The sequence below is a fragment of the Epinephelus fuscoguttatus genome, linkage group LG1 (genome assembly GCF_011397635.1).
Source record: "Epinephelus fuscoguttatus linkage group LG1, E.fuscoguttatus.final_Chr_v1".
NCBI classification, from domain to species: domain Eukaryota; kingdom Metazoa; phylum Chordata; class Actinopteri; order Perciformes; family Serranidae; genus Epinephelus; species Epinephelus fuscoguttatus.
The window spans coordinates 23,151,364-23,173,328 of record NC_064752.1 but is presented as its reverse complement, the minus strand read 5'-3'; the positions used below and the strand labels follow the sequence as shown (position 1 = coordinate 23,173,328).

Genomic DNA, 21,965 nt, shown 5'->3' with positions numbered 1-21,965 from the left:
TGGGGTGAACTGTCCCTTTATACCATGTCTTTTTTGACTGAATGATGCATTCTACATAAAGGTAATTGTGTGTTGTAGGTTAAAGCCCCTACAAGGAACTTTCATTTTGAGTTGATTTTGGCGACCCTGTGGACAAAAGCGGTAGTGTTTTGCCGGAATGAAGCCTACATTTCCCATGAGCTCTGGTGCGTATTGTCGTAAAGACGCTTACCTGGCTCGCGCATGTGTTTGTTTTGGGGATGAATGAAACAACAAGACGGGAAAACCTCTGCCGAGCCCCAGCTCCACGTCTCCAGCGTAAGCGCCACCGCCGCCGGGGTAAACGCAGCGGTCGGCTGGTAAGGCTGAAGGCCTGTTTGGCGAGCACTTCCACGGCTTCTTGGACTGAGTATGGAGCGGTGCCTCGCCTCTTTATTTCTCTGTACTCGCTGGACCCTGTCGACGCCTGGCCGGTACCTGCCGTCGGCACAGATGAGGTGTTCCACCCCTGCAGCCCCTGCTCTCCTTGTCCCCGCTGGCGCGGGGTGAATCTGCGCAACCTGCGGCCTCTGTGTGTGGCTCCCCGGACAGGTAATGCCGTGGACCCGCCAGCTCCTGCCAGGATTGGGCTGGTAAATGCTAGATCGCTAGCGAACAAAACGTTTATCCTGAAGGATTTCCTGACTTCCCGAGGATTGGATTTTCTCTGTGTGACTGAGACGTTGCTGACTGTTGGTGAGTCCAAGGCTTTCACAGAACTTTTACCTGATGATTGCTGCTATTTTAACTCCCCGCGGACGTTGGGTCGAGAAGGAGGAATAGCAACTATTTATAAGTGTCACTAAATGTAAGCAGTTAGGTAAGATGACGTGTGCCGTCTGAGTGCCATAAATCGTTTCGTCCTGGAAGCGACCTGGGACGGACCCGGAGACTGTTTCCTAAAGGTATGGATATACACTATGTAGAAATAGCTTATCTTCACACCGATGGTCTCATTTGCTGTTGTAGGTCACGCACAGACATCAGCAGAAAGGAGAGACTTTTGCATATCCAGTTAAAAGTTCCTTGTAGCAGCTTTAAATAAAATATACATAAAGTAAATGCTGAGTCAAATGTTAGTATGAATTTTCCCTCTGTGTAGACTGCTGTGCCCTCCTTTCTAAGCATATTGAGTATTCTTGTCAAGATTTCTGTTGACACTATATAAACTGGTATAAGTTTACTTAATAAACTTTGAACTATTCTTCCATTGTGGATGGCCATCGTGAATTTATGTGATATTTTATTCCTATTTAGGATTATAAATGCATATTGTGGAGGTATTAGGATCACCACTGCAGTATATCGTATTTGCTGCTTTCATCCTCGGCTTCACCTTTTATTATTATTATTTTTTTTGGAAGATAACTCTCCTTTCTGTTTTGGATTTTGCTACACTGTGTGAGAGCATGGAGAAATGGTTTCATTGTCCTCAGAGTCACAGAGAGGTTACTTTCTTCTTAAAATGGGATTGAAGCTCAAGTGAGACAACAGCTAGCATCTCCAAGTGGCCTAGTTGTGCGTGTTTGCGCTTGTGTGTGCGTGTTGCTGCTGTTTGGCGAAATGTGTGTATGTCACGGGTGAAGGGTTAGGGCCTGCGGAAGTGTCAGGGAGCTGGCTCTGGTGGAGTGAGATACCAAAGAGTAATAAGTACTGAAGATATGAGAGGACAGCTCCATTGAGGCTGGCGTGTCAACACCATTGTCTTATGTTGGCATAGACTTTAGTACCATGGTAATCACTACAGTCGCGAACAGCAGAGAGCATGTTGGCACAGAGGCGTAATCCTGGACTTTCCCCGAGCCTGACAGGGAGATGGCACGGTAATCATCCTGCTACCAGACTCCTCCTGCTAATTAATAACAACTTCTGGGGAGATACTTCTGAAGCACTTGGCTCCACTGGCAATAAGCTAATCAGCAGCAGCCGCTAGCCGAGGCTTCATACAGACAGCTAAAGGCCTCATAAAGGAGCAGCTTCAGATAAACTGCAACACTGAGAAACAATATTAAATCACGCCACAAAGAGAGCAAGAGAAGTGGGTTATGGATTAAAAAAATAACAGTGTTCAAAACTGAGTGCAGCAATAGCAGTCTGAGTCCGGATTAAGTGAGTCAGGATGAGATTCATGCGGACGCAGTCGCTAACAGGAAGAGCAGCTGAATCATATGGGTTGTCAGACGGTCTGTCAGAGGCAGGGCTGCCTGTTTGCTGGGGTACTTTAGGGACTGCGGCTGCTTTAGCTTAATAAAATATTAATTTGAGCATCACGTGCAGTAAGACAGACACCTGGATAAATCCTAGTGATGATGGCTTTGTAATGGGACAGGCTGGGTTTAATATTTCATTTCATTCTATTAATATTTACCTCAGAATAGTTAAAGAATAACTTAACACCTGGCTGAAAAGTAGTGTTACGCTGCCCTGTTGTGGGTGAAAGTTTTGAGTGTGTTTCACTTCTGACCACAGCGGGCATCACTGTGTGGTGCGGTCAGAGCTGTGCTTTGATGCACCTGTAATCACACCCAACAGTAATGTCTCGTGAAAAAAACCTGTGAGATGTTAGTCAACTGGAGATCAGCAAAAACTAGGTTTTTAGGGGGTGTTAAGTCACACTGTTAGTTATAAAGTACATAATAACAGTAGAGGTTCAGAGGTAAGCACTGATATTCAAATTGCCTGTCTTTCTGTATGAGTTATTCCTTCGAAAGGAGCGGCTTCTTCCCAGTTTATGCTGGGTTGTGATCTTTAACTCAATGACCCTAGACAGGAAATGGGAGTACAGAAAATGGATGGTTTTATTAATCTATTTGTATCAGTAGCAGTTGTGACTTTGTGACTCTTTTGATCTACGAACTTTGCTCAGCTTATATGTGGTTATGCAAAGAAGACTTTAGGGTCAATACAATGCTCTTCAAACCAGCGAGCAGACCACATCTGCTTGTTGTGTATTGACTGGGTGTCGTCAGGAACAAATGCAACACATTGATTTATAGTTATCTGTTAGAATAGACTGGGCTTTTTAATGACTCATTTATACACAAAACCATACAGGCAACATGGTTATGCCAGAACAACAGTTAAAATTTCAGCTGTTCTATGGGGCCACGAGTGTGTTACCTTTGGCAGACAAGTATGAAAGTCATTTCCACCATGTAATTTGGTATGGTTGTGGCTAGGAAACTTATTCTACTTGAGTGGACGTCAGACTGTGCACCAACATATGATATGTGGATAAGAGAGCTGATGAATGTATTGTACCTAGAGAGGTTTAGGTTATCTAATAATAATAAAATTCAAATATTTGTAAGAATTTGGAGCTCTGTACTCGAGTATCTGAAGGTAGTGAATTGTATTGGTCTAACTGAGTAGCCATTTACCCTCTATCGCTGTGTATATGTGTTTTATTTTACTAGTAATGTTGAAGTCTGAGGACTTGTTTTTTGTTTGTCTACCGGTAAAGATATTTGTGTCTGGGTTGTTAAAACGATGTACTGAGCGTTTGTTTTATACTGAAATTCCTAAAATAATGGTAAAAAAAAAGAAGTTAAAATTTCATACCAATAATGAAAGTGCAAAATGAAACGATATCCAGGTTGTGGGACTGACCTGTTCTGGAGTCCCCAGACGATGTATTGATCCTGCTTCAATGCCAGTGAACAGGGTGCCGCTCCCCTTGATTTGCTTATCATTATTGTTATTAGCAGGGTTAGTATTAGCGTACTTGTTTTTTAAAGCTTTATTTCTTTTTTTGTTTTTTTTGTCCTTTGTTCTTTCTTTTATTTTCTTTGCTATACTTTCCCTCAGTTCACCACCCACCCTGTTTTTTTTTTTTTTTAATCCATCCCCCCTGTAGCCGTCATCCCAGAGCCTGTCTGAAATCGTGCTGTGCACTACATACCTGATATGCGTACTATCATTCAACAGGCTTATTTTGTAGATAAACAGTAGTAAGTATATTGTCAGGTGCACTGAGATATAATTACCAAGTCACTTCCTGAGAGCCTTCTTACTGGCAGGAGACACGCTACCATGGTAACCTGTGCCAACATAATCTCTACCGGCAATTTAAAAATCTTTTTAAAACTACATCACGCTGAGCAAAGTGAAATCTTACATGATTGTTGTCCTCGACTGCATTACAGTGTGGGATATTTATGCTGGATCAGAGTCCAGTGTTTGCATACTGCAATATTTAACCGGAAATAGTACTAATAAGTACTTCACTTATTGCTGGTTTCATACTAAGATTTCGGACATGAGAAAAAATCTCACATACTGTTTTAGCGTACTAAACACCACATTAGTATGGAATTTCAGACACATGCTGACTCATCAGACACACACAACACACACTCATGCATACACCAACATGTAATCACCTTGTTCTCTACTCCCTCATGCTGTTTTGTTAATTGGCCTGTATTCACTGTTATTATCTTCTTTTTGTTGTTCTGTCAGTGTTTTGTTGTCTTGAAATTAAAAAAACAAAATAAAAAAAAGACTGACTGGGCTTTGTATTTCCCACTTGAGAATGACTTGATATGATGTCATTCACCAGAGTGCTCCACAACAGCATTTTGTCTAGTGCTTCCTTTAACATCATATTTTACAGGGGCATCCAAAGGGCGTTGAATGTGATGGAAAAATGTGTCCATCTATAAATCACTATGAGCAGCAATGTGGACACAAGGACGCAGGGGCACCAACCTGTATTTGTCTTTTATAGTCTACATATAAACATAGGCTTTAATAGAAACGCCTTATCCACTTACCTTTATTGGCACAAGCTATCCACTGCAAAGGGGTGACATCGTAATTATGCTGGCCAACAGAGAAGGTGAACACGCGGACCTGGACAGAGAAAAAGACAAATGGAGAGAGATAGAGGGGACAAAAAAGGAACAAATCATATGACGTCAATGCCTGAATAAAAACAGACAGAACAAAAACGGCCAAACAAAAAAAAATCAACCTTCCTCCAGAGACAACTAACAGAGCAAAACCGTACAACACAAACCTCCTTCTGGATGGCAATAAGGTCACTGTCATGTGACAACTACAACGTACAAATCTCGAGCATGATTAGATTAGCCTCCCAGTCAACTCACACAAGTGTCTCCAACACAAGACTGCAGTGAGAGAGTTGTCAAACTGCAGATTATTCCTGTATGACAGCAGCCGTCACGAGGGAACCGGATAGTAATGGATATACAGAATAAATATTGGTGGGGCTGTGAAGTGAGGAAAAGAAGGGTGGGAGTGAAAGCAAAGACTGGAACAAAGGCGCAAACTGAGTATCTATTGGCTGTAATTTTATAGGCTCTGATGATAAAGTGGCTAATTAGTCAGCAGGTCAGAGCTGTTAACACCAGCAGCACAACAACAAAAGAGACAGAAGAGGGGGAGAAAGAAAGAGAAACAGACAGAAAGAGAGATAAAATGGAGAGAGCTGCAGAAAGGCCAAAGAGATGAATCACAGGAGGAAAAATCCAGAATCAAAAACAGCCAAAATGGACGTGAAGAAAGCTTGGAGAGGATGTTGTGTGCACAGATTGGAGTGCTTGGCATGTCTGACAGCCGAACCAACACAACTGCCTGTGCAATAATGAGACAATGTCAGCAGAATACGGTGGGAGATGGCGAGGGGAAAAAAGAGGCCTGCTAAGTCAGTTTCTGGACATGCATGATCTCTTTGGCTGGCAGAGCGATGTAGATGAATAGATAACAGCCTTATGGGGACAGACTCACCGTTTTGTTGGGCCAGTTGTACTTCTCAAAGATTTCCTGTGCACGATCCTCCCCGCCATCTGTAAACATCATTATCATCTTATTGCAGTTGGCCCTCGGGGCGCTGCTCTCCTGTGGCACACGAAGAGGGAAGAGGGAGGAGAGGAGAGCGAAGAAAGAGGCAGGGAGACAGGTTAGGGAATATACAGGAATAAAAGGGGAAGGTGATCATGCTAACATCATTCAAAACAGCATGGTGCTGTGATAAATATGTCAAAGGGGAAGTTAGTATACAAATATTATTTATAAGCAGTATAAAACATGTTATACATAGTTTATATCACACTATATTTGTAGTTTAAGCAGATATAAGAGAGATATAAGCATTTATCAGTGCACCTACATGTATATCAACAGATAAGGAATGACAATATAGTAAAATACAGCTACAATAATATAATTATTGACAAATACTGTGCATTATTTAACAGTTAAAAATGTCATTAGAACTGCTTATGACCACATTAAAGTGTTTTAAATACTAAACAATTTAAGGGAGATTAAAGTCAAGTGTTAGTGATACTATGATATTCCATCAAGACTCTGTAGGACCAAACTGATAAAGTAGGAACTTGCCTGCATTGGTAATGGGAATTGATCAGACCATTCTTGATCAATACAGACGGTTATTGGTTAAAAAATTACAATACCAGTACAAGTACCCTTGAAGTAAAACCAATACCATTAGAGCAGAGGTTCCCAACTGGCGGGCTGTGGTCCAAAAGTGGGTCGCGGGTCCATTTTGAATGGACTGCAAGTGACTCGCAGACACGTAAAGTTTGTAAGTGCAGTGAATTTCTGGAACAGAGCTCTTATTTCAAAGTGCCCTTTGTTATAGAGTGAGTGACAAACGGAAAACTACTTAACAAAGACAGCAATGACATGGCCAAATATAATTATGACACTGAATGTATTCAACTGTGTGGACCTTGAACTAATGACTAAGGAGAAATCTGGACCCTGTGGCTGGACCAGTTGGGAACCACTGCTTTAGAGTACCTCATTTGATGCCCAACATGTAAATGGAAGCACTTAGTTGCATACAATGCCACCAGACACCACAGGCGTGTAGAGCTATACTTTTGATTGTTTTGTTGCCATCTTGGCACGCTGAACTGCCAACTCCGTCAAACCCACAGTGCTCAACATCACCACAGACTGTATGTGTTGTAGCTGGACCTGTTACATGTTGCATTATATTGAAAAATGCTTCTGATGATTGGCTGCGAGCAAAATCATACAAATAGTAATCTTTTTCTAGACGAGGGTAGCAAAAAGATCAAATGCAGGTAGTGTTTGACTGGAGACGTTTTGATACTACTTGATACTGGGTTATTTCAGTCGATACCTTGAAGGTATAAAGTATGGATACTCAGCCCCATTGATCAATCAGCAGTCACTTTGAATCCTGATTGAAGCTTAGTGCGGGACAGATCCTAAATATCAAATATATCAAACTGTGTATTTTTAGGAATTTTTGTGGGATATGATTACAGCTCAATTGAAGCTCAAGATTTTAAAGATTGGACAGATACAGTGGTATCTATCAGATCTTAATGGGTCTACTCTATATATCTCATCTCAGTAGATCAAAAGGTAGTGTAGAAGATTGGATCTCTAAAAAAAATCGACAAAGTGTCTCTTAAGATTTCATTTATGGCACAGGATTGTTCTCCTTTTTATTTTATTTCTTCGTGGACTGATCACACACTTTAGTTTGAGCTATTTATTTTTGTGCATTTTCTATTCTTTCTTTTCTCTACTTTCTACTGTCATGTATTAATGTCCCCTCCTGATGATGTAAAGCTTTACTTGTTTTCTTTCTTTAAAATGCTCAAACACCCACAGTAATACAGTGTCTCTTATGTTTACATGAGTGTGTGGGCACTGATGTGGTTGTGTTTGTGTTTGTCATTATACTGATGGTAAATCTGGACAATTTCCAATGTTCGATGGCCACAATGTCATCCCTGAAATCCCTGGAAATTTTAGCCACTCCAGCATTAATTAACATTTTTAGTTTATATAATGTGCAGACAAAATACAATCCCTCCATACTGAGGTACAAATATTATCCACTGTCCACATCCTCATATTCACTTACTATATTGTGTTGCAATAAAACCCTCTAAGCTTTTATTCTTATCTTTTCATTATACACTGACAAATTTCTTAGTTGGTTCCTTCCTCATATTATCATAATTTAAGGATTTCATTTGAAGTATACAACATTATTCTAGCGTTAAATTTAATTTCAGCACTACATGCTCATAGCCAACCAGCAGTTTTAGTATTCAGCTTTGATACAACCCCCCCGCCCCCGCCTGCCTGCACGGCAGCTGCCATTGATATGCAGGCCAGTGGCATGTCAATCTGACAAGATTCTAATAAAGATAAATAATATTGCTACAATTACATATTTTTATTGTGCTTCTGCCACCAATCACGGGAGCGAGTCTGCCACAGACAGCGATTAAACGGGCCTTTTTATTTCTCATTCTGCTGGCAAAAGAAGGTGGTGGAGGGAGGGGGGGGGGCAGCTGGCACTTGGCTCTATGCCTCCAAGCCCACCAGAGGAATATAAAGTGTCTGTGGCTGATCTCCTCTGGGCTACGCTCATCAATCATCCCATCAGAGCCCATTAGGATTGCAGCCTCTTAAAATACACAGCAGCATACGGAGCTGAGGCAGCACCTGTGTCGAGAGCACGTGGATGCCTGCTGCTGACAGACCTCACCGCGGTGCTGGCTGCTGCAAACGTTAGCGTCACTCCACCGCAACAGCAGCAGCTATTATCAGACCTACCTTTGATGATGACAGAAGTCTGGAAATGTCTTTTACAGACCTGGACCACTCACTGTCGGCACTGTTTCATCCCTGTTCATTCAGTTTTATTAACTGGATCTGACAGGATGTATAATAACATGCTGGAGCTAAAGCACATAGTTCCAGCACGTTATTGAAGACTTTCTGGAGGCACACAATTACTCCACTACAGACAAACATCCACCCTTGCATTGCCCTTCCCTGAAAGGCTTGTTGGCGCTTACATTGAGGAGCTGTTCAAACGCAAATGTGAAGCCAGACTTGTAATCTGTGGTTCCTTTGGCTTGCATATGCATGACGGCCTCCTTGAAGATCTTCTTGTTCCGAACATTGGCTTGGACCAAAGTCCTGAAGCATGGAACGACAGCATCGGCCTTCTCATTGAACTAGAAGGGGAAATGCAAACACGCTCATGAGCAAATTGCATATAGTATGTGTCCAACATTTGTAAGACTGTGCATCTCTGTGTGTTTATGTGTGTGTAGTTCATGGCAGCAGGATGCAGACGTGGGTGTGTGCAGATGTAAGCTGCCCTGCTACTCTCTGGCTGGCAGTAAACACTGGTAATTACAACTTTCCACACAAAGAACAGGTGCACCTGAAACGCCAGTGCAAACCACTGAACAGAAACCCAGCCAAGGTAATATCATCTGTCTCATCTCATCCACCAAATTAGCCTAAAACTGTGTGTGTGTGTGTTTGTGTGTGTGTGCGGTGTATGGATGTGCTCGAGGCGCATATTTTTTTTCTACCTGCATGCAGTGTCTATGCATGATTACAATATTAGCAGCAATGTCTGTAATAGCAGGTTTCAAATGCTGTTTCTTCTTGAAGGTCAACTTCAAAATCTACTGACATTTTCAGGACAGATTGATGTAAAACATTATGAGCGAGAGAAGCTGACATTTCACACGGGTTGGTGTCAGATTTAAATTGTCAGACAAAGAAATCAAACACAAAAGTATTCAGAGGCACATATCCAATATTCATCACTGTGTCACTTCTTAGTATCACATCTCTTGCATCTTAAAACAGGATGTCTACATGTATCAGACACTTAAACGCTTTTTAAGACCTTTTCAAGATCAGGTTTAACCAGATTTAAGACACATTTATGGACAAATTATCTTTTTCTTACTCAAGCACTGCAAGTAAGTATAAAGGTAACTTTTTATCTAGTCCTGTGCAGAGGCAGATTTTATGTAGGAACACAGTTATTAGGGTGAGTTAGGTTAATCTACATTTTGCCAACAGGTAAGGGCAAATGTAAAGTGAAGTATAAGGTTCAGAGGTAAGTTTAAAGATTTGCAACATCAGAAATCAAAAATTGCTATCTTATAACACAATTTAATATAAAACTGGATAAAATGTTTGTTGCAATTCAGACCTCACAAACTCAAATTTAAGACTTCTGAATGACTTTTAAGGCCTAACATTTATAAAATTGAATTTAAGACATTTTAAGACATCTTAAAAATTGTAGACACCCTGTTTAAATCTTAGGAAATACAGTAGCTGTGAAACAAGATTCAGAAGAAACACGCGGTTAATCTTTGAAATAAAGTCTGTACTATTATGACTAATTCTGCTGCTATTACAGAAGTGAGGCCACAGTTTGACATAAAGAAAAGTGCTGAAGAGTGTAGACACCAGAGACAGTGTTTGATTACTCTTATTTTCAGTTAATTTTTGATTATTAATGTCTTTTGTGTTTGCAAATAATTCACAGCGAGCTTTTGTAAGCCCTCACTTTCTTTACAGGGGTGAAAATCAGATGCGTTTCCCACCCAGATTACCATGCTCATTTCTTGCTCTTAGAGCTGGGATTTAGAGGCATACAGTGGCTAAGAGCAATGGATTATGAAGGATTACCCAAGGAAGTCTCCAAACAGAGCCACCACATTGAGCATATGGATGTGTTTGTGTGTGTGTGAGAGTGTGTGTGTTATCTGTCCTGTAATATAGGATAAAGTTAATATTCCCCTAAACATTAGTCCTAATAGAAAGCTTGGTAATCAGCAGAGAGGGAAAGAGAGAGGCGGACACAATCCCGCACGGACAGCGGCGGAGCGGGAAAAGTAAATACACTATAATGAGGGAAGTGCAGTGTTTCCACTGCAAGCAAACAAGTGGGAGCAGCGTGAGCACACTGTGCTGTTCACCAAACTCCCTGCTTGATTACCACCTGATTAATGAATATAGCAAATGTTTGTGTTATCCGTGCTTTCAGGAGTGATTTGTATCATTAATTGCAAATCATGATGCAAGCTGCTACTCACCCTGGCCACATTCACATAGTCGTCGTCTGATAGGGTGTCCAGCATCTCCACCACTGAAGTTTTCATCAGCTTTAGAGTGAGTCCACTAACACTTCCACTCCTGCAGAAAAGACACAATGAAGCACTTAGAAGCTCAGTTATACTTGACAGGTCCTAATCCTGCTCATGTCCATTTTCTTAACCTGTGAAGGACTGGTTTCTTCTCACTAGACCTTCCATGTTTAGTATTCAAACTCATGTCTGCATGTATTAAATGGTGGTACAATGGCAAGCAAACTTCAATTAAGGTGAGAAAATGAGCAGCGTTCATCTCCCTTTAACTTTCCACAGACCAACAGGTGGCACTAGCGCCCTTTGAAGGAGACATGCACTCCCAACAGGGGGAAATGTTGAAAGAGGAGGCAGCGAGAGAGACTGAGGGGTAAAATACTCACACATCCACAATGATGACCATGTCCTTTGGAGACGATGCACCTTGGATATACCTGCACAAAAGACACAAAGACTGGACTTTAATTTGTTCCCGTAATCTTTGAGAACTGCACTAAAGAAAGGAGCCAAAGCCACAATGAGCTGAGCCGTGATAATGTGGAGCGGCCATGGCTGAGCCCACTTAAGCTACAGAATACTGAAAAGGCTTATGTGCTTAGAAGAGTTAATAAGTTGTGTTATGTATACTTCAGTGTTGGCTACAGCTACTGTCGGCTGACTTCAACAGAGATTCTCCTCTTTACTGAATAACAATGCCTACTCTAAATAATTACTGCATAAGCCAAAGTAATTGCTAGTTTATGGACTAAGTATATAATAACACATTCACTGAAAGTGGCCTGCACTGAACTGCACAATCTCCAAAGCACACCAGACATCACTGTAAAGAAAAGACCAATAATGAGTCAAAATGGTGCAAAACTTAATATCTTGTATCTAAACAGAGGCTTCATACAATTGTTCATCAGTGCCAATAAGTCATTTATTTTTTACAAGGGCTGAGATTTTTGTGTTATGTGTTTAAACACGTTTTTGATATTATGATGTTACAATTTTGTTACATACTTATTTTAGATCCTGCTTAAATTAGCTAGTTTCTTTCCTTTTAAAAAAAAAAATGTGACCATATATATCAATCACTGGTCACAATAAGCTGCGATAGAGACCTGTTGATGTTAGTGGAATTTCTTCATTCAGGTGACATTAATTTAACGTCATTGCTTAACCCTGTAAAAGTTGAGTTTTCTTTAAAAACTAACAACAGATTGGCAAATTCTAATTTCAATACCAATCAACATGATTACAGTTGGGTACCAAACTCTGTACTTTGAAACGTGCCGACCAAATTATGTCAGTACTACCAACTACCGATTAAAGTCAAATCCATTGGTGCCAAATTTTGGTACCTAAGAGCCATATGGATAAGAACGCTGAGTAAGACAGAAAGCGGGTTCATCACAAAGCACTCCGTAATGCAGGTGGAAAGCCGGCCACAGAGTTGGGGCGTCAGGGCGCTTCATGGAGAAGACAATGGAGCTCAGCGGAGCTGCTAGGGTTCAGAGAGAAGGCAGAAGCGTTGCGAAATGCCCCAAAGCCAGGAAGCCAGAATCTGAGCTCTGTCGGCTTCCCAGTGATAGCTTCGATTTGTCTGGTCTGTTTTCTTTTCTATTTCACTTCAGAACTAGCCTTGTATCACAACTTTTTGCGATTGTGTTGTTGAAATTACGTTCTGAATTCACGTATTTGTCAGTTGTGTCGAAACAAAGAGCAAGACACACACAAACAGACAAATAACACACACTGAGATGTTCTATGTGTGATAAGAAAAGCACAGAGGAGCAGAATCGCTTGTTGGCTCCATCTTGTTCAAAAATTACATTTTTGTTTTCAGCCTGGAGAGAAGTACCAGAAAAAGTAACTGCTGGGTATTGGTACAACATTCGAGGTACTGGTACCAGAATCAGTTTACATGTCAACAGTACCCAACCCAAACATAATCGAGTAGGTCTACCCAAATCAAATTTTACTTTGTTGTGGTGAAGTACTGTAATCTACTTCACGCTGCCTTCCTTGATTGTTACGGATACAGATAATTAGTTCAAACACAATAGTACCCACTCGTGGTATTATTTTAAGACAACAAAAAATCATTTCAGGAAATGAGCATAATGACTTGGATGGAAATGGATTTTCTTTTACAGTCACGCTATGGTGACTCATACAGTCTAATATGCTTTATATTTAGTCACTTGAAATTTATATAAACTTGTCAAGGAGCAGCCTGAGTGGTGCTGACCTGTGCTGTGGAGAGCCTGTGCTGAGCTAAGTGCTGTCAGTAAAATAAGATAGCTGATGTTCTGCTTCTTTGATGACTCATCAGTTGGGCGTCAAACGCATTATTTACTCTGGCGGTCCCTTTGTTGGGGGGAGCACAAGCTGTTTAAGACCATTATGCTTCTGCTGCAAAGCAACTCCTAAAATAGGGCTGTTCTGGGTGTGTGTCAGCCACGGCACGGCGTAGGCCCACAAGGCAGACACGGCACTGAACCAGCAAGGCCAAACAACTTGTGTCCTGGAAGAGGCGCACACATAACATCTGTCCACGGTTGATAGAGGATGACATACAGAGGGAAATCAAAAATTCCCTTATTCGGTTCCAGTGGCAATTAAATTCACATTTAGCCCTGATACAAAGAGAGCAGAGATTGATGGACGTTGTAGGCTTTTCTATGGCACACTGTGGAGGGGGAGGGGGGGGTTTAAATGTGAGCACTAGTTTGACATTCTGAGGAGTGAGCAGGCAAGCAGTTAGCAGCCGTCTTAGGCAGAGGCAGAGTAATCATCAGGGGTCTCTTTCTGCTGATTATCAGCCGTTCCGCTGAGTGTGGAGAGAAGCCAGCTGCCTGTGGGCCAGAGAGGCTCTTTTCTTATGCTCGGCCAAGCTGATATGGAGGTAGAGCAACAGAGCCCCGGTAGGCTTCGCTGCTGCTCCCACAAGTCTTCCCAGCTCCCACTCACTGGCAGGAGCCACTCCAACCTGCAGCATGACCCCTGACCCGTGCTGAAGTGACGTCCCTTAGCACACCGCCTGGGCTGCTCAAATCCGTTTTTCAGACACAACCTGGGCTCCGCTCGGCTGAAAAGCTGCCTGAAACCCCCCAGATGGAACGGAGACTCGGCACCAGCGTTGCCCCGCAAGAGGTCGATTAACTGAGCATGCCCAGAGTGAACATGGGCAAAATGTGTGTGTGTGTGTGTGTGTGTGTGTGTGTGTGAGTGTGTGTGAGCGTGAGTAAGAGCGAGAGAGGGGGGAGGGAGAATCCAATTATTTTCAATAATAAAGAATGCCACATCAAAGGTAGAACTTCCGCAGCTCTCCACAACTGTGTGGCGTACGAAATCAGGTCTGGAACCATGAGGCATATTGGCATGCATGACTTTTATCAATTTAATTACTGAAATCTTAATTTAAGGGAGTTGAGAGGGAGGGGGGGGGGTGAGGGCTGAGACTCCACACAGTGGCGGCTTCTTTCTTTCGAGCGGATGGGGTTCGTGAAAGCGATCACCGATGCAGGACGGAAACTCGGTCAAAATGTGGCCCACGTTTCCACTCCCTCAGGCTCGTGGACGGAGACACCCCTCCTAGAGATTGAAGGAGGGTCATTTGGTGACGGCTGATGCCTGCAGACCAACTGCAGGATTTCATTAACTTCAGTCAGTCTATTTCTCATAGTGGAGAATAGTCCTTTAATGGGACTTCCAAGTTATTTTGAAGGGGCTAAGTGTTAATTATGAGGCATTGCAGACTTCTATTACTAGTAGTCATTATAGGTCATCTTCCACAGCCCCAATGTAAAATCTCACAATGGAGAACGGTGCTAGCTTTGGCCCTAAAATCTGCTGAGAAAATATCACTTTCAAGCAGATCGTTTCTCTCTAACTGTGAAAGAGGCGGCATTGATCAGCAGTAATGGGGTTTAGGAGGAATGTGTGAGCAGTGATGGAGTAGAGAGGAGTAACACATGAGCCAGGATAGCGTCACTCAACACTGAAGCTATAGTGCTGCCATGGCTGATTTTCCCCACAGATTGTCTTGGTGTATCAGCACCGCTCTCTTTCTCTCCCTTTCCATTGCCTAAAGTACAATTGAATTTTCTCAGTGCCTCTGAGCGAGGAACATCAGGATCAGAGGGAGCGGGATGGAGTCAAGGATTTTTGGTCTCCAGGCTGATATGCGGTTCTGACAGATAAAAATCATGAATTGAGGCTGGTATCAGTGTATAATTCTCCACATTTTGACTCATGGATCCAGATGTGTTGTTTCTGCATGGATTCCAGTCAGTAATTACCTCTCAGCTTCTGCCCACTGATGCCATTCTTTCCCTGTCATTACCCAGTCTCCTGCGTGCCAAGGCCAGGTGACAAGCAGATGGGCCTGGCTGGTGCTGAACTGAGCCCTGTCGCCCATTCTGTTCCACCGCGACACAACCATCAGCCATCAGCTGGCAGACACCACATATCAGCCTATGGCCTCTCTGTCCATTCACTCTCACTTATGGACGGTATCTAACCTCTGGTGCTGACTCATAACTAGCAGCAGGAGCATTTTATTTCAGACATCACTATCATATTTACATATGGGACTGTGTCAGTCAGTGTTTTGCCCTGTGGGCAGCTCATTACAGAAGATTAACTGATGTGGAAGCTTCAGTCCAACTGTATGTGATTTAATTCTGTTAATACCTGTCCATCATGCTCAGGTATTCAAGTGAAACATTGTCAAGTACAGTGGTGGCTATTTTGGCTTTATTCAGAACACCTGCCTAAATCTGATTTTTGGCCAGACTTTGTAAAATCAGTCTGGACTCTGGACACAAAGAAAAACAAACCAAAAAAAACAAAACAAAAAATACACATGAAATACATTTCTTTCCAATTGGACCCAAACCACATTTGGAGGTGGTCTGAAATGCGATTCTAATCTGATTTCTGCACATGCATTTTAGTGCAGTTGCTCAAATTGGATTTCAAAGTGTGTTTCCCATCATTTACATCAGATCCAGAGCGACAGAAGTGCTGAGCAGAATCCATGCTGCTATTCTTTGCTAGCATAATGCTATAGAAGAAAACATGGAGAATGCGGACAGATGCTGAAATATGTTGTCTACTGCCACTTTGCAGGTACCTCTAAACAAGTGCACTTCACAAAACAACTGTTTGGAGTAGCCTTTTGTTGGCCATGTGACTGCCACTACTATGCGATTAATTATCCAGATCCAGACAATGTCCAGCTACAGGCACAAAAATAAACCACACTTACAATCAAAAAATAGGTAACTTAATCCTTATAAGTGCAAAGTCCGTAGTACATACAGTACAGTACAGTACAACCTGAAAGCCCCTAAGAACAGTTAAGTGCCAATTTTTCTGAAAATTAAAGACTGGAACATGTTGCAATGTGGGAGTAACAAATTCATATCTTCCACACTGTTTTTTTTGCTGGACAATATACATTAAAATGAATAATTCACAGAGTGACCTTATATCTTGTACAGATGATCAGGGGTTTTTTTGCACCCCCATCAAGCACTTGGCAAATGTCAGTTATCAACACAGACTGTATAAAAATAATGGCCGTAGCCACTGTGATGCCACCCATTGGTTTGTAGATTCCTGTTTTGAAGCCTCGAGTATTTGGCATTTTGGCTGTTACCATCTTGGATTTTTTAAGCCAGAATCCACCATATTGTGGATCTAATTGAGAGCCCAAGATGACGCCTAGCAGACAGCCTTAGTCACTCGAAGCAGCTACACCCTAAATTAAGCCTTAATAATATTTAAATCCGTGAATTACATAAAAATCCCCCCCTCGTACAGTTGTCATGAATGTAAGCTATAGAGAACAAAACCGTTTTCTGTACCAGGCTGTAAGCATGTTTATTTCTGCTGTAAAGTTGGGCATTTTAACATGGGGGTCTATGGGGATTGACTCACTCTTGAAGGCAGCCTCAAAGGGCAGTTAGAGAAACTACAGTTTCTGGCACTCCTGCACTAGTTTAATTTTCAGCCTGGGAGGTTGCCGCTTGGTTATGGAGCCAAAAAAAAAATAAATAAATAAAATAAAAAAAAATAGAATAGAATAAAAATAAAAGGGAAACATTTGATTTACTGTTTTTTTTTCTGCTTAATATAGCTGTAATTTAATATTTTGGGGTTTTGGACATTTGGTCAGATAAAACAATCCATATGAAGACATCACCCTGAGCTCTGAGAGCTTGCAATGAGTATTTTTGACATTTAAAAAAACAACTTATGGACTGATTAATAAAAAACAGAATTTAACAGACTGAAGGGATTCACCATTGGGTAAAGTGTAGAGGTTTGCAATATATCACAGACTGTAATAAAAGGCATACCTGCTAATAGCTGACTGCATATAACATGTAATTGCCTGACATTTTTTTTTTCACTCTATGATATATTATTAAACCAATAAATTGAATAACACATCTGGCCACAACAGCAGCTGCAGCGACTTGTATGCCATAATGCACATCATGTATGTCACGTTATAAGCACGCTCATACCCTCATAATATGTGCAATCAAGATAAAGCCTGAGCCGTGTCGTGTGTGGCAGACGTGTCCTCTTTACACTGAGGTGTTTGCGAGGTATCGCTCTAAATGAGAGGAGATTAAAGCAGCAACATTCACAGCCACCGTACCCTTACAACATGCCACCACCCGCCATCAATCTAAAAAATAAATAAAAATGCATTATACAAGCAATGAACACAATGACATATTCTGTGTTGTGGTGATTGTATTTTTGCTCCTTTTTGCAGCCGTCTAGTAAAGGAGTCTCATTGGAATTCATGAAATAGTTTTATCATGGCGCAGCGCTGTAAAATCAATACATTAACAGTGCCGGGGGGCTAACTCTCTCAGGAGATTGTGTTTATGCACCCTGACCCATTCCACAAAGTGCTGTGTATTACAGTTAAATTGGAGGAATTATCTACTACATACATTTCAGAAACATGCAATAGATACATGTAGCATGATACATGGAGTGGCTAGGGCTCATTTTGCTATGGCGAGTGTGGAAGAGCTCGCTGTATGTTTGTCCAGAGTATAATGAGTGAAATGTATATAATGCACCATCTGTATTGCATGTGTGTTAGTCCACTCTAAAGTGTAAATTTTCCTCACAGTGGGAGCTCTGATACGCATGCATCATGTACAGTAGATATAAGCAGGGTAACTGCAATAATGGGAGAACTGTATATAACGCAGACAGACAGCTAGTGTTGGTGTGTGCGCGTAGGTGTGTTGGTGTGCACGCTCCCATGTGTGTGTGGATTTGTGTTGTGCTGATGGGCTTATTATTTTATGGACTGCTGCTCTCTTAGTGCTCCTGTGGATGTGGCAGGCGAATAAAGATTGAATTAAGATAAAAAAAATATAGGAGGACAGCGCCCAGAGAGCCCGCAGGAGAAAGAGATGTTGTCTGCCGTTTATTTATTCCACTTTCTGTTGATTATTGGAAGTGTTGGTACCGAGATTCACATTTCCATATTTTCGGTTATGCCCAAGAAGAACACACAAAAATGTTATGCTCAATTTTTCCACCACTTTCCCTTCTGGAAAAAAAAGTACAGAATATTAAATTAGTCATGCATATTGGAATACATCAGCATCAATTATGAGCAGACAAGTACTAGTCTGTTACTGTTGCTCTTTGAGATGGAATAAAAAGTCTCCAGCTGTGTATTGGCTCACACTGAAATGTCAAATATATTTATTGGGGCTGCCAAAGCCTCGTGTTAGCCTTCAGTCTCACCAGTAACGCACTGGTCTTCCTGTTGACTCTGCTTCTCCCTGAAGTCGGGTGAAGAAACTGAAAAGACAGAGATACTGGGCATGGTATTTTGGGGGAGCCTCTGCTTCGAGGTTTGAACAGCAGTCATAATATTTACAAAGAGGTTAGATTGACTTTTTGAAGAAATCAATATGTGATATAGCCTACATGCTGTTGTGAACCTGGGAGGTAATGGGATCTTTGCAACGCTTGGCTAACAGGACTCCATGCCTGTCTCTAGTTATTTCTCTCCTCGCCCCTTTGCTTCTCCCTCTCCCTCTGCCTCACTTCACCCTCTGCTTCGCTTCCCTTGATAACATGAACAGACATTATAATGGACAAATGTTAATAATTAATGTCAGAGCAATTGGAGACAATTAACTGTGTTGACTGGACCATTAATTTTCCTGGGGCTGTTGGTGGGGGAGCAGACGAGGAGAGAGCCCATCTGTGGAGGCAGGCAGCCCTCCGATCTTTTTCCCCTCAGAGATGCACCTGGACAGCTTTGGCCAGGTCGGCTGCACCGCCACCCGTCCGTCCCAGGGAAGCTACAGGTCTATTACGCCACAAACTGGCCGTGAATTCTGGCCCCTCACTTTCACTGTCTACGGTAAATCATATCAATGAGTGGGGGATGAGTCTTCCCGGCGACAGTGTCGGTGCAAACGTCACTGAAGCATGTCCCTGCGATTGCATCTGTGTATTCCAGTTACTACAGTGGTGTTTGTGAATCTCCAGTTTCTATCTGGCATATCAGTCCATGTGATCTGATGTATCTGGGTTTGTGCGGGGAGGAGTGCTGGTGGGTGTATGTGGGAGGATGTGTGAGACGGTGACGAGGTTTACATGCTTAACACTGGACGAGCACAACGCTGCGTGTGTTTGAGAGCTCTTGATGACTTATTAGGTGTTGAAATCACATGAACAAAAAGTGCCATTTAATGGAAACCAGTGCTAATGTTGGCGAGCTAGCTTCCACTTTACGAGTGGAGTACAAACTTGACAGTGTGATGAATGTGACCTTCCAAATGTTCAACAATTATAAAGGGACAAACGGCTTATACTGTAGCAAGACTTCATAACTTTTTTAAAGAAGAAATTAACACTTTTTTTCTTACAAATGAAAATCTATATTTTTATACATTAACGTAATAACCTTGAAGATTTTCATTCAAATAACTGTTGAGCCACTACTTATTGCCAAATGAGGTAACACAAGCCTATGGCACACTATTGAGGCCCTTGCATTTGCAGTATTACGGACTGGGTGTCTGTGGCAACAGTCCTAAGAAATATCACAAGCAGAAAGTCTCTGGGAAGTGAGATCCAAAAACACACTTGCAAACACCACTTATCTCCATAGGTGCCAAAGAGAAGGAAACAGAGATTTGCAAGGTTGTAATAATAATAATGCAAAAATACCCACCCTGGCTCAATTCAACTTTCTCAGTTGTTTTAGCTTATGGTGGCTATTGTTAGCAATTTTGCTGTGTAAGTGATATTGTGCAGATTATGACTCTACTTGTTCTACTGTTACACTATTTTTTAGTATTTACCCTGATGCTGTAATCATCACCTGTGGCCACAGCGGCCTTGTGTGTTGCGACATACGTTCACACGCTATTTAATAATGACGTGCCTTAGTCATGCACATGACAATTTGACAGCGTGTCTCCTAGCAATGTCGGCTCTCAGATGTCACTCAACTGTTGCCATGGGAAACACCCATCCAGATGCCAGAAGCTTAGCGCTGTTTTCAAAAACAGTTTTATCCTGGGGCAGTAGAGTGGGGGAGGTGGTGGGGTGTTAGGCTTACACATTAGCTGTAGTTTAATTATAGTTTATATTTCCTTGCACAAATAGTGAGAAGAATTCAAATGTCAGTTTGAATTTAACACCAGGTGATGTGCATGTTCAACATCCGTATGACTTGCTGAAATGCTCATGTTGTTGTTTGTGTTACCATCCCCGTGACGGATGCTGCTATCTATCGCTGTAACATAAGTACACATGACGGGCTTACCTACTGTAAGCCCCCCCCCCCGACTGTTTTTTTTTTAACGTGTGTGTGATTGGCCGACCTCTCAGCTGAATGTCAGTCGGGGAGACAGCATGTTAGACTATAATCACACAAGTCTGACCTGACATATCATGACACTCCCTGCCACGGCCCCGCCACTCAGCACGGCTGGGCACATGTTGCTAAGCAACGGGCCAAAGGAATGTCTAAGGCTCTGGCATGAGGAAAGCTCAACGGGAGTGACAAACATGGAAGACCAGGGGGGGTGACAAGGTGTTCTGCAAAAATACACCTCTTCCTTTGTCTAACCGTGTCACACGTGCTGCTGCCACTCAGCAGTCCCCCTCATCTTTCTCTTTCCTTGTTCCTTCCTGTCTCCGGGAGGAGTCCCCAAGTCACAACATGTGTAAGAGAATTAAACTCGGGTGTACTTGGGTTGTCGCGCTGACAGATCAGAGACAGAATCGCTGTTTTAACTTATCCTGCTACACAGTGCTTTGTGTTTTTCAGCATTTTTTTATGTTTACAGTGTTGGCTACCGTGACAGAGGAGCACTGGGGAGACTACTGGTGTTTATTAAACTGTCAGGGAACACCTCGTTAGTCTGATAATTGCAGATACTGCACATCAAGGTGTTAGGCGTTAACTTTTTTTTTGTTAAAAAAGGCAAAAACAAAAGTGTCACCCGAATAAGAACCTGCTATCACACCAAAACTGACAGATTAAATTCATCAGTTATAAATAAATACAACTGCAATTTACTATACATGGTTAAAAAATTACTGCCTCAACTAACTGGCTGATTATTATTCTCTTTTATCCAACAGAAGATACAACAGTGCAACCATAACTTTGCACAGTAAGGAGGTTCCAAACTGTGATTTTAATTTATTTTTATCTTTGTTTTGATGTTGTTGTTTGGACGGTTCTTTTAAACAGTATTATTATGGAATGTAGTTTTATGTTGTTTTTATCTATTATTTCATTTTATGGGTATTTATGTTGCTATGTTTTGGTACCCAGTGCTGGCTGATTAGGATGGGAGCACTGTAATTTCCATGTTATTATTGATGAATAAATTGAACCTTGACTGAGCCTTTAAACCCCACATCAAATGAGCGACTGAAGTTACATTTAATTTACTTCTAAAGATGAACGCATTCATTCTCTTTCAGATGTGG

General features: G+C 41.9%; 1 protein-coding gene across 4 annotated transcripts in view; it reads right to left on the bottom strand.

Moving 5' to 3' along the window:
- The window catches only part of cacna2d2a (calcium channel, voltage-dependent, alpha 2/delta subunit 2a), a 206,311-nt gene that overhangs the window by 26,807 nt on the left and 157,539 nt on the right, over window positions 1–21,965 (bottom strand). For all 4 annotated transcript variants that reach the window (XM_049591377.1, XM_049591355.1, XM_049591360.1 and 1 more), the window contains 5 exons: window positions 11,348–11,398; window positions 10,914–11,013; window positions 8,859–9,020; window positions 5,770–5,880; window positions 4,794–4,872 (listed from right to left, as the gene is read on the bottom strand). In XM_049591377.1, coding sequence (XP_049447334.1) covers window positions 4,794–4,872; window positions 5,770–5,880; window positions 8,859–9,020; window positions 10,914–11,013; window positions 11,348–11,398 — 503 coding nt within the window. The remainder of the gene's footprint in view (window positions 1–4,793; window positions 4,873–5,769; window positions 5,881–8,858; window positions 9,021–10,913; window positions 11,014–11,347; window positions 11,399–21,965) is intronic.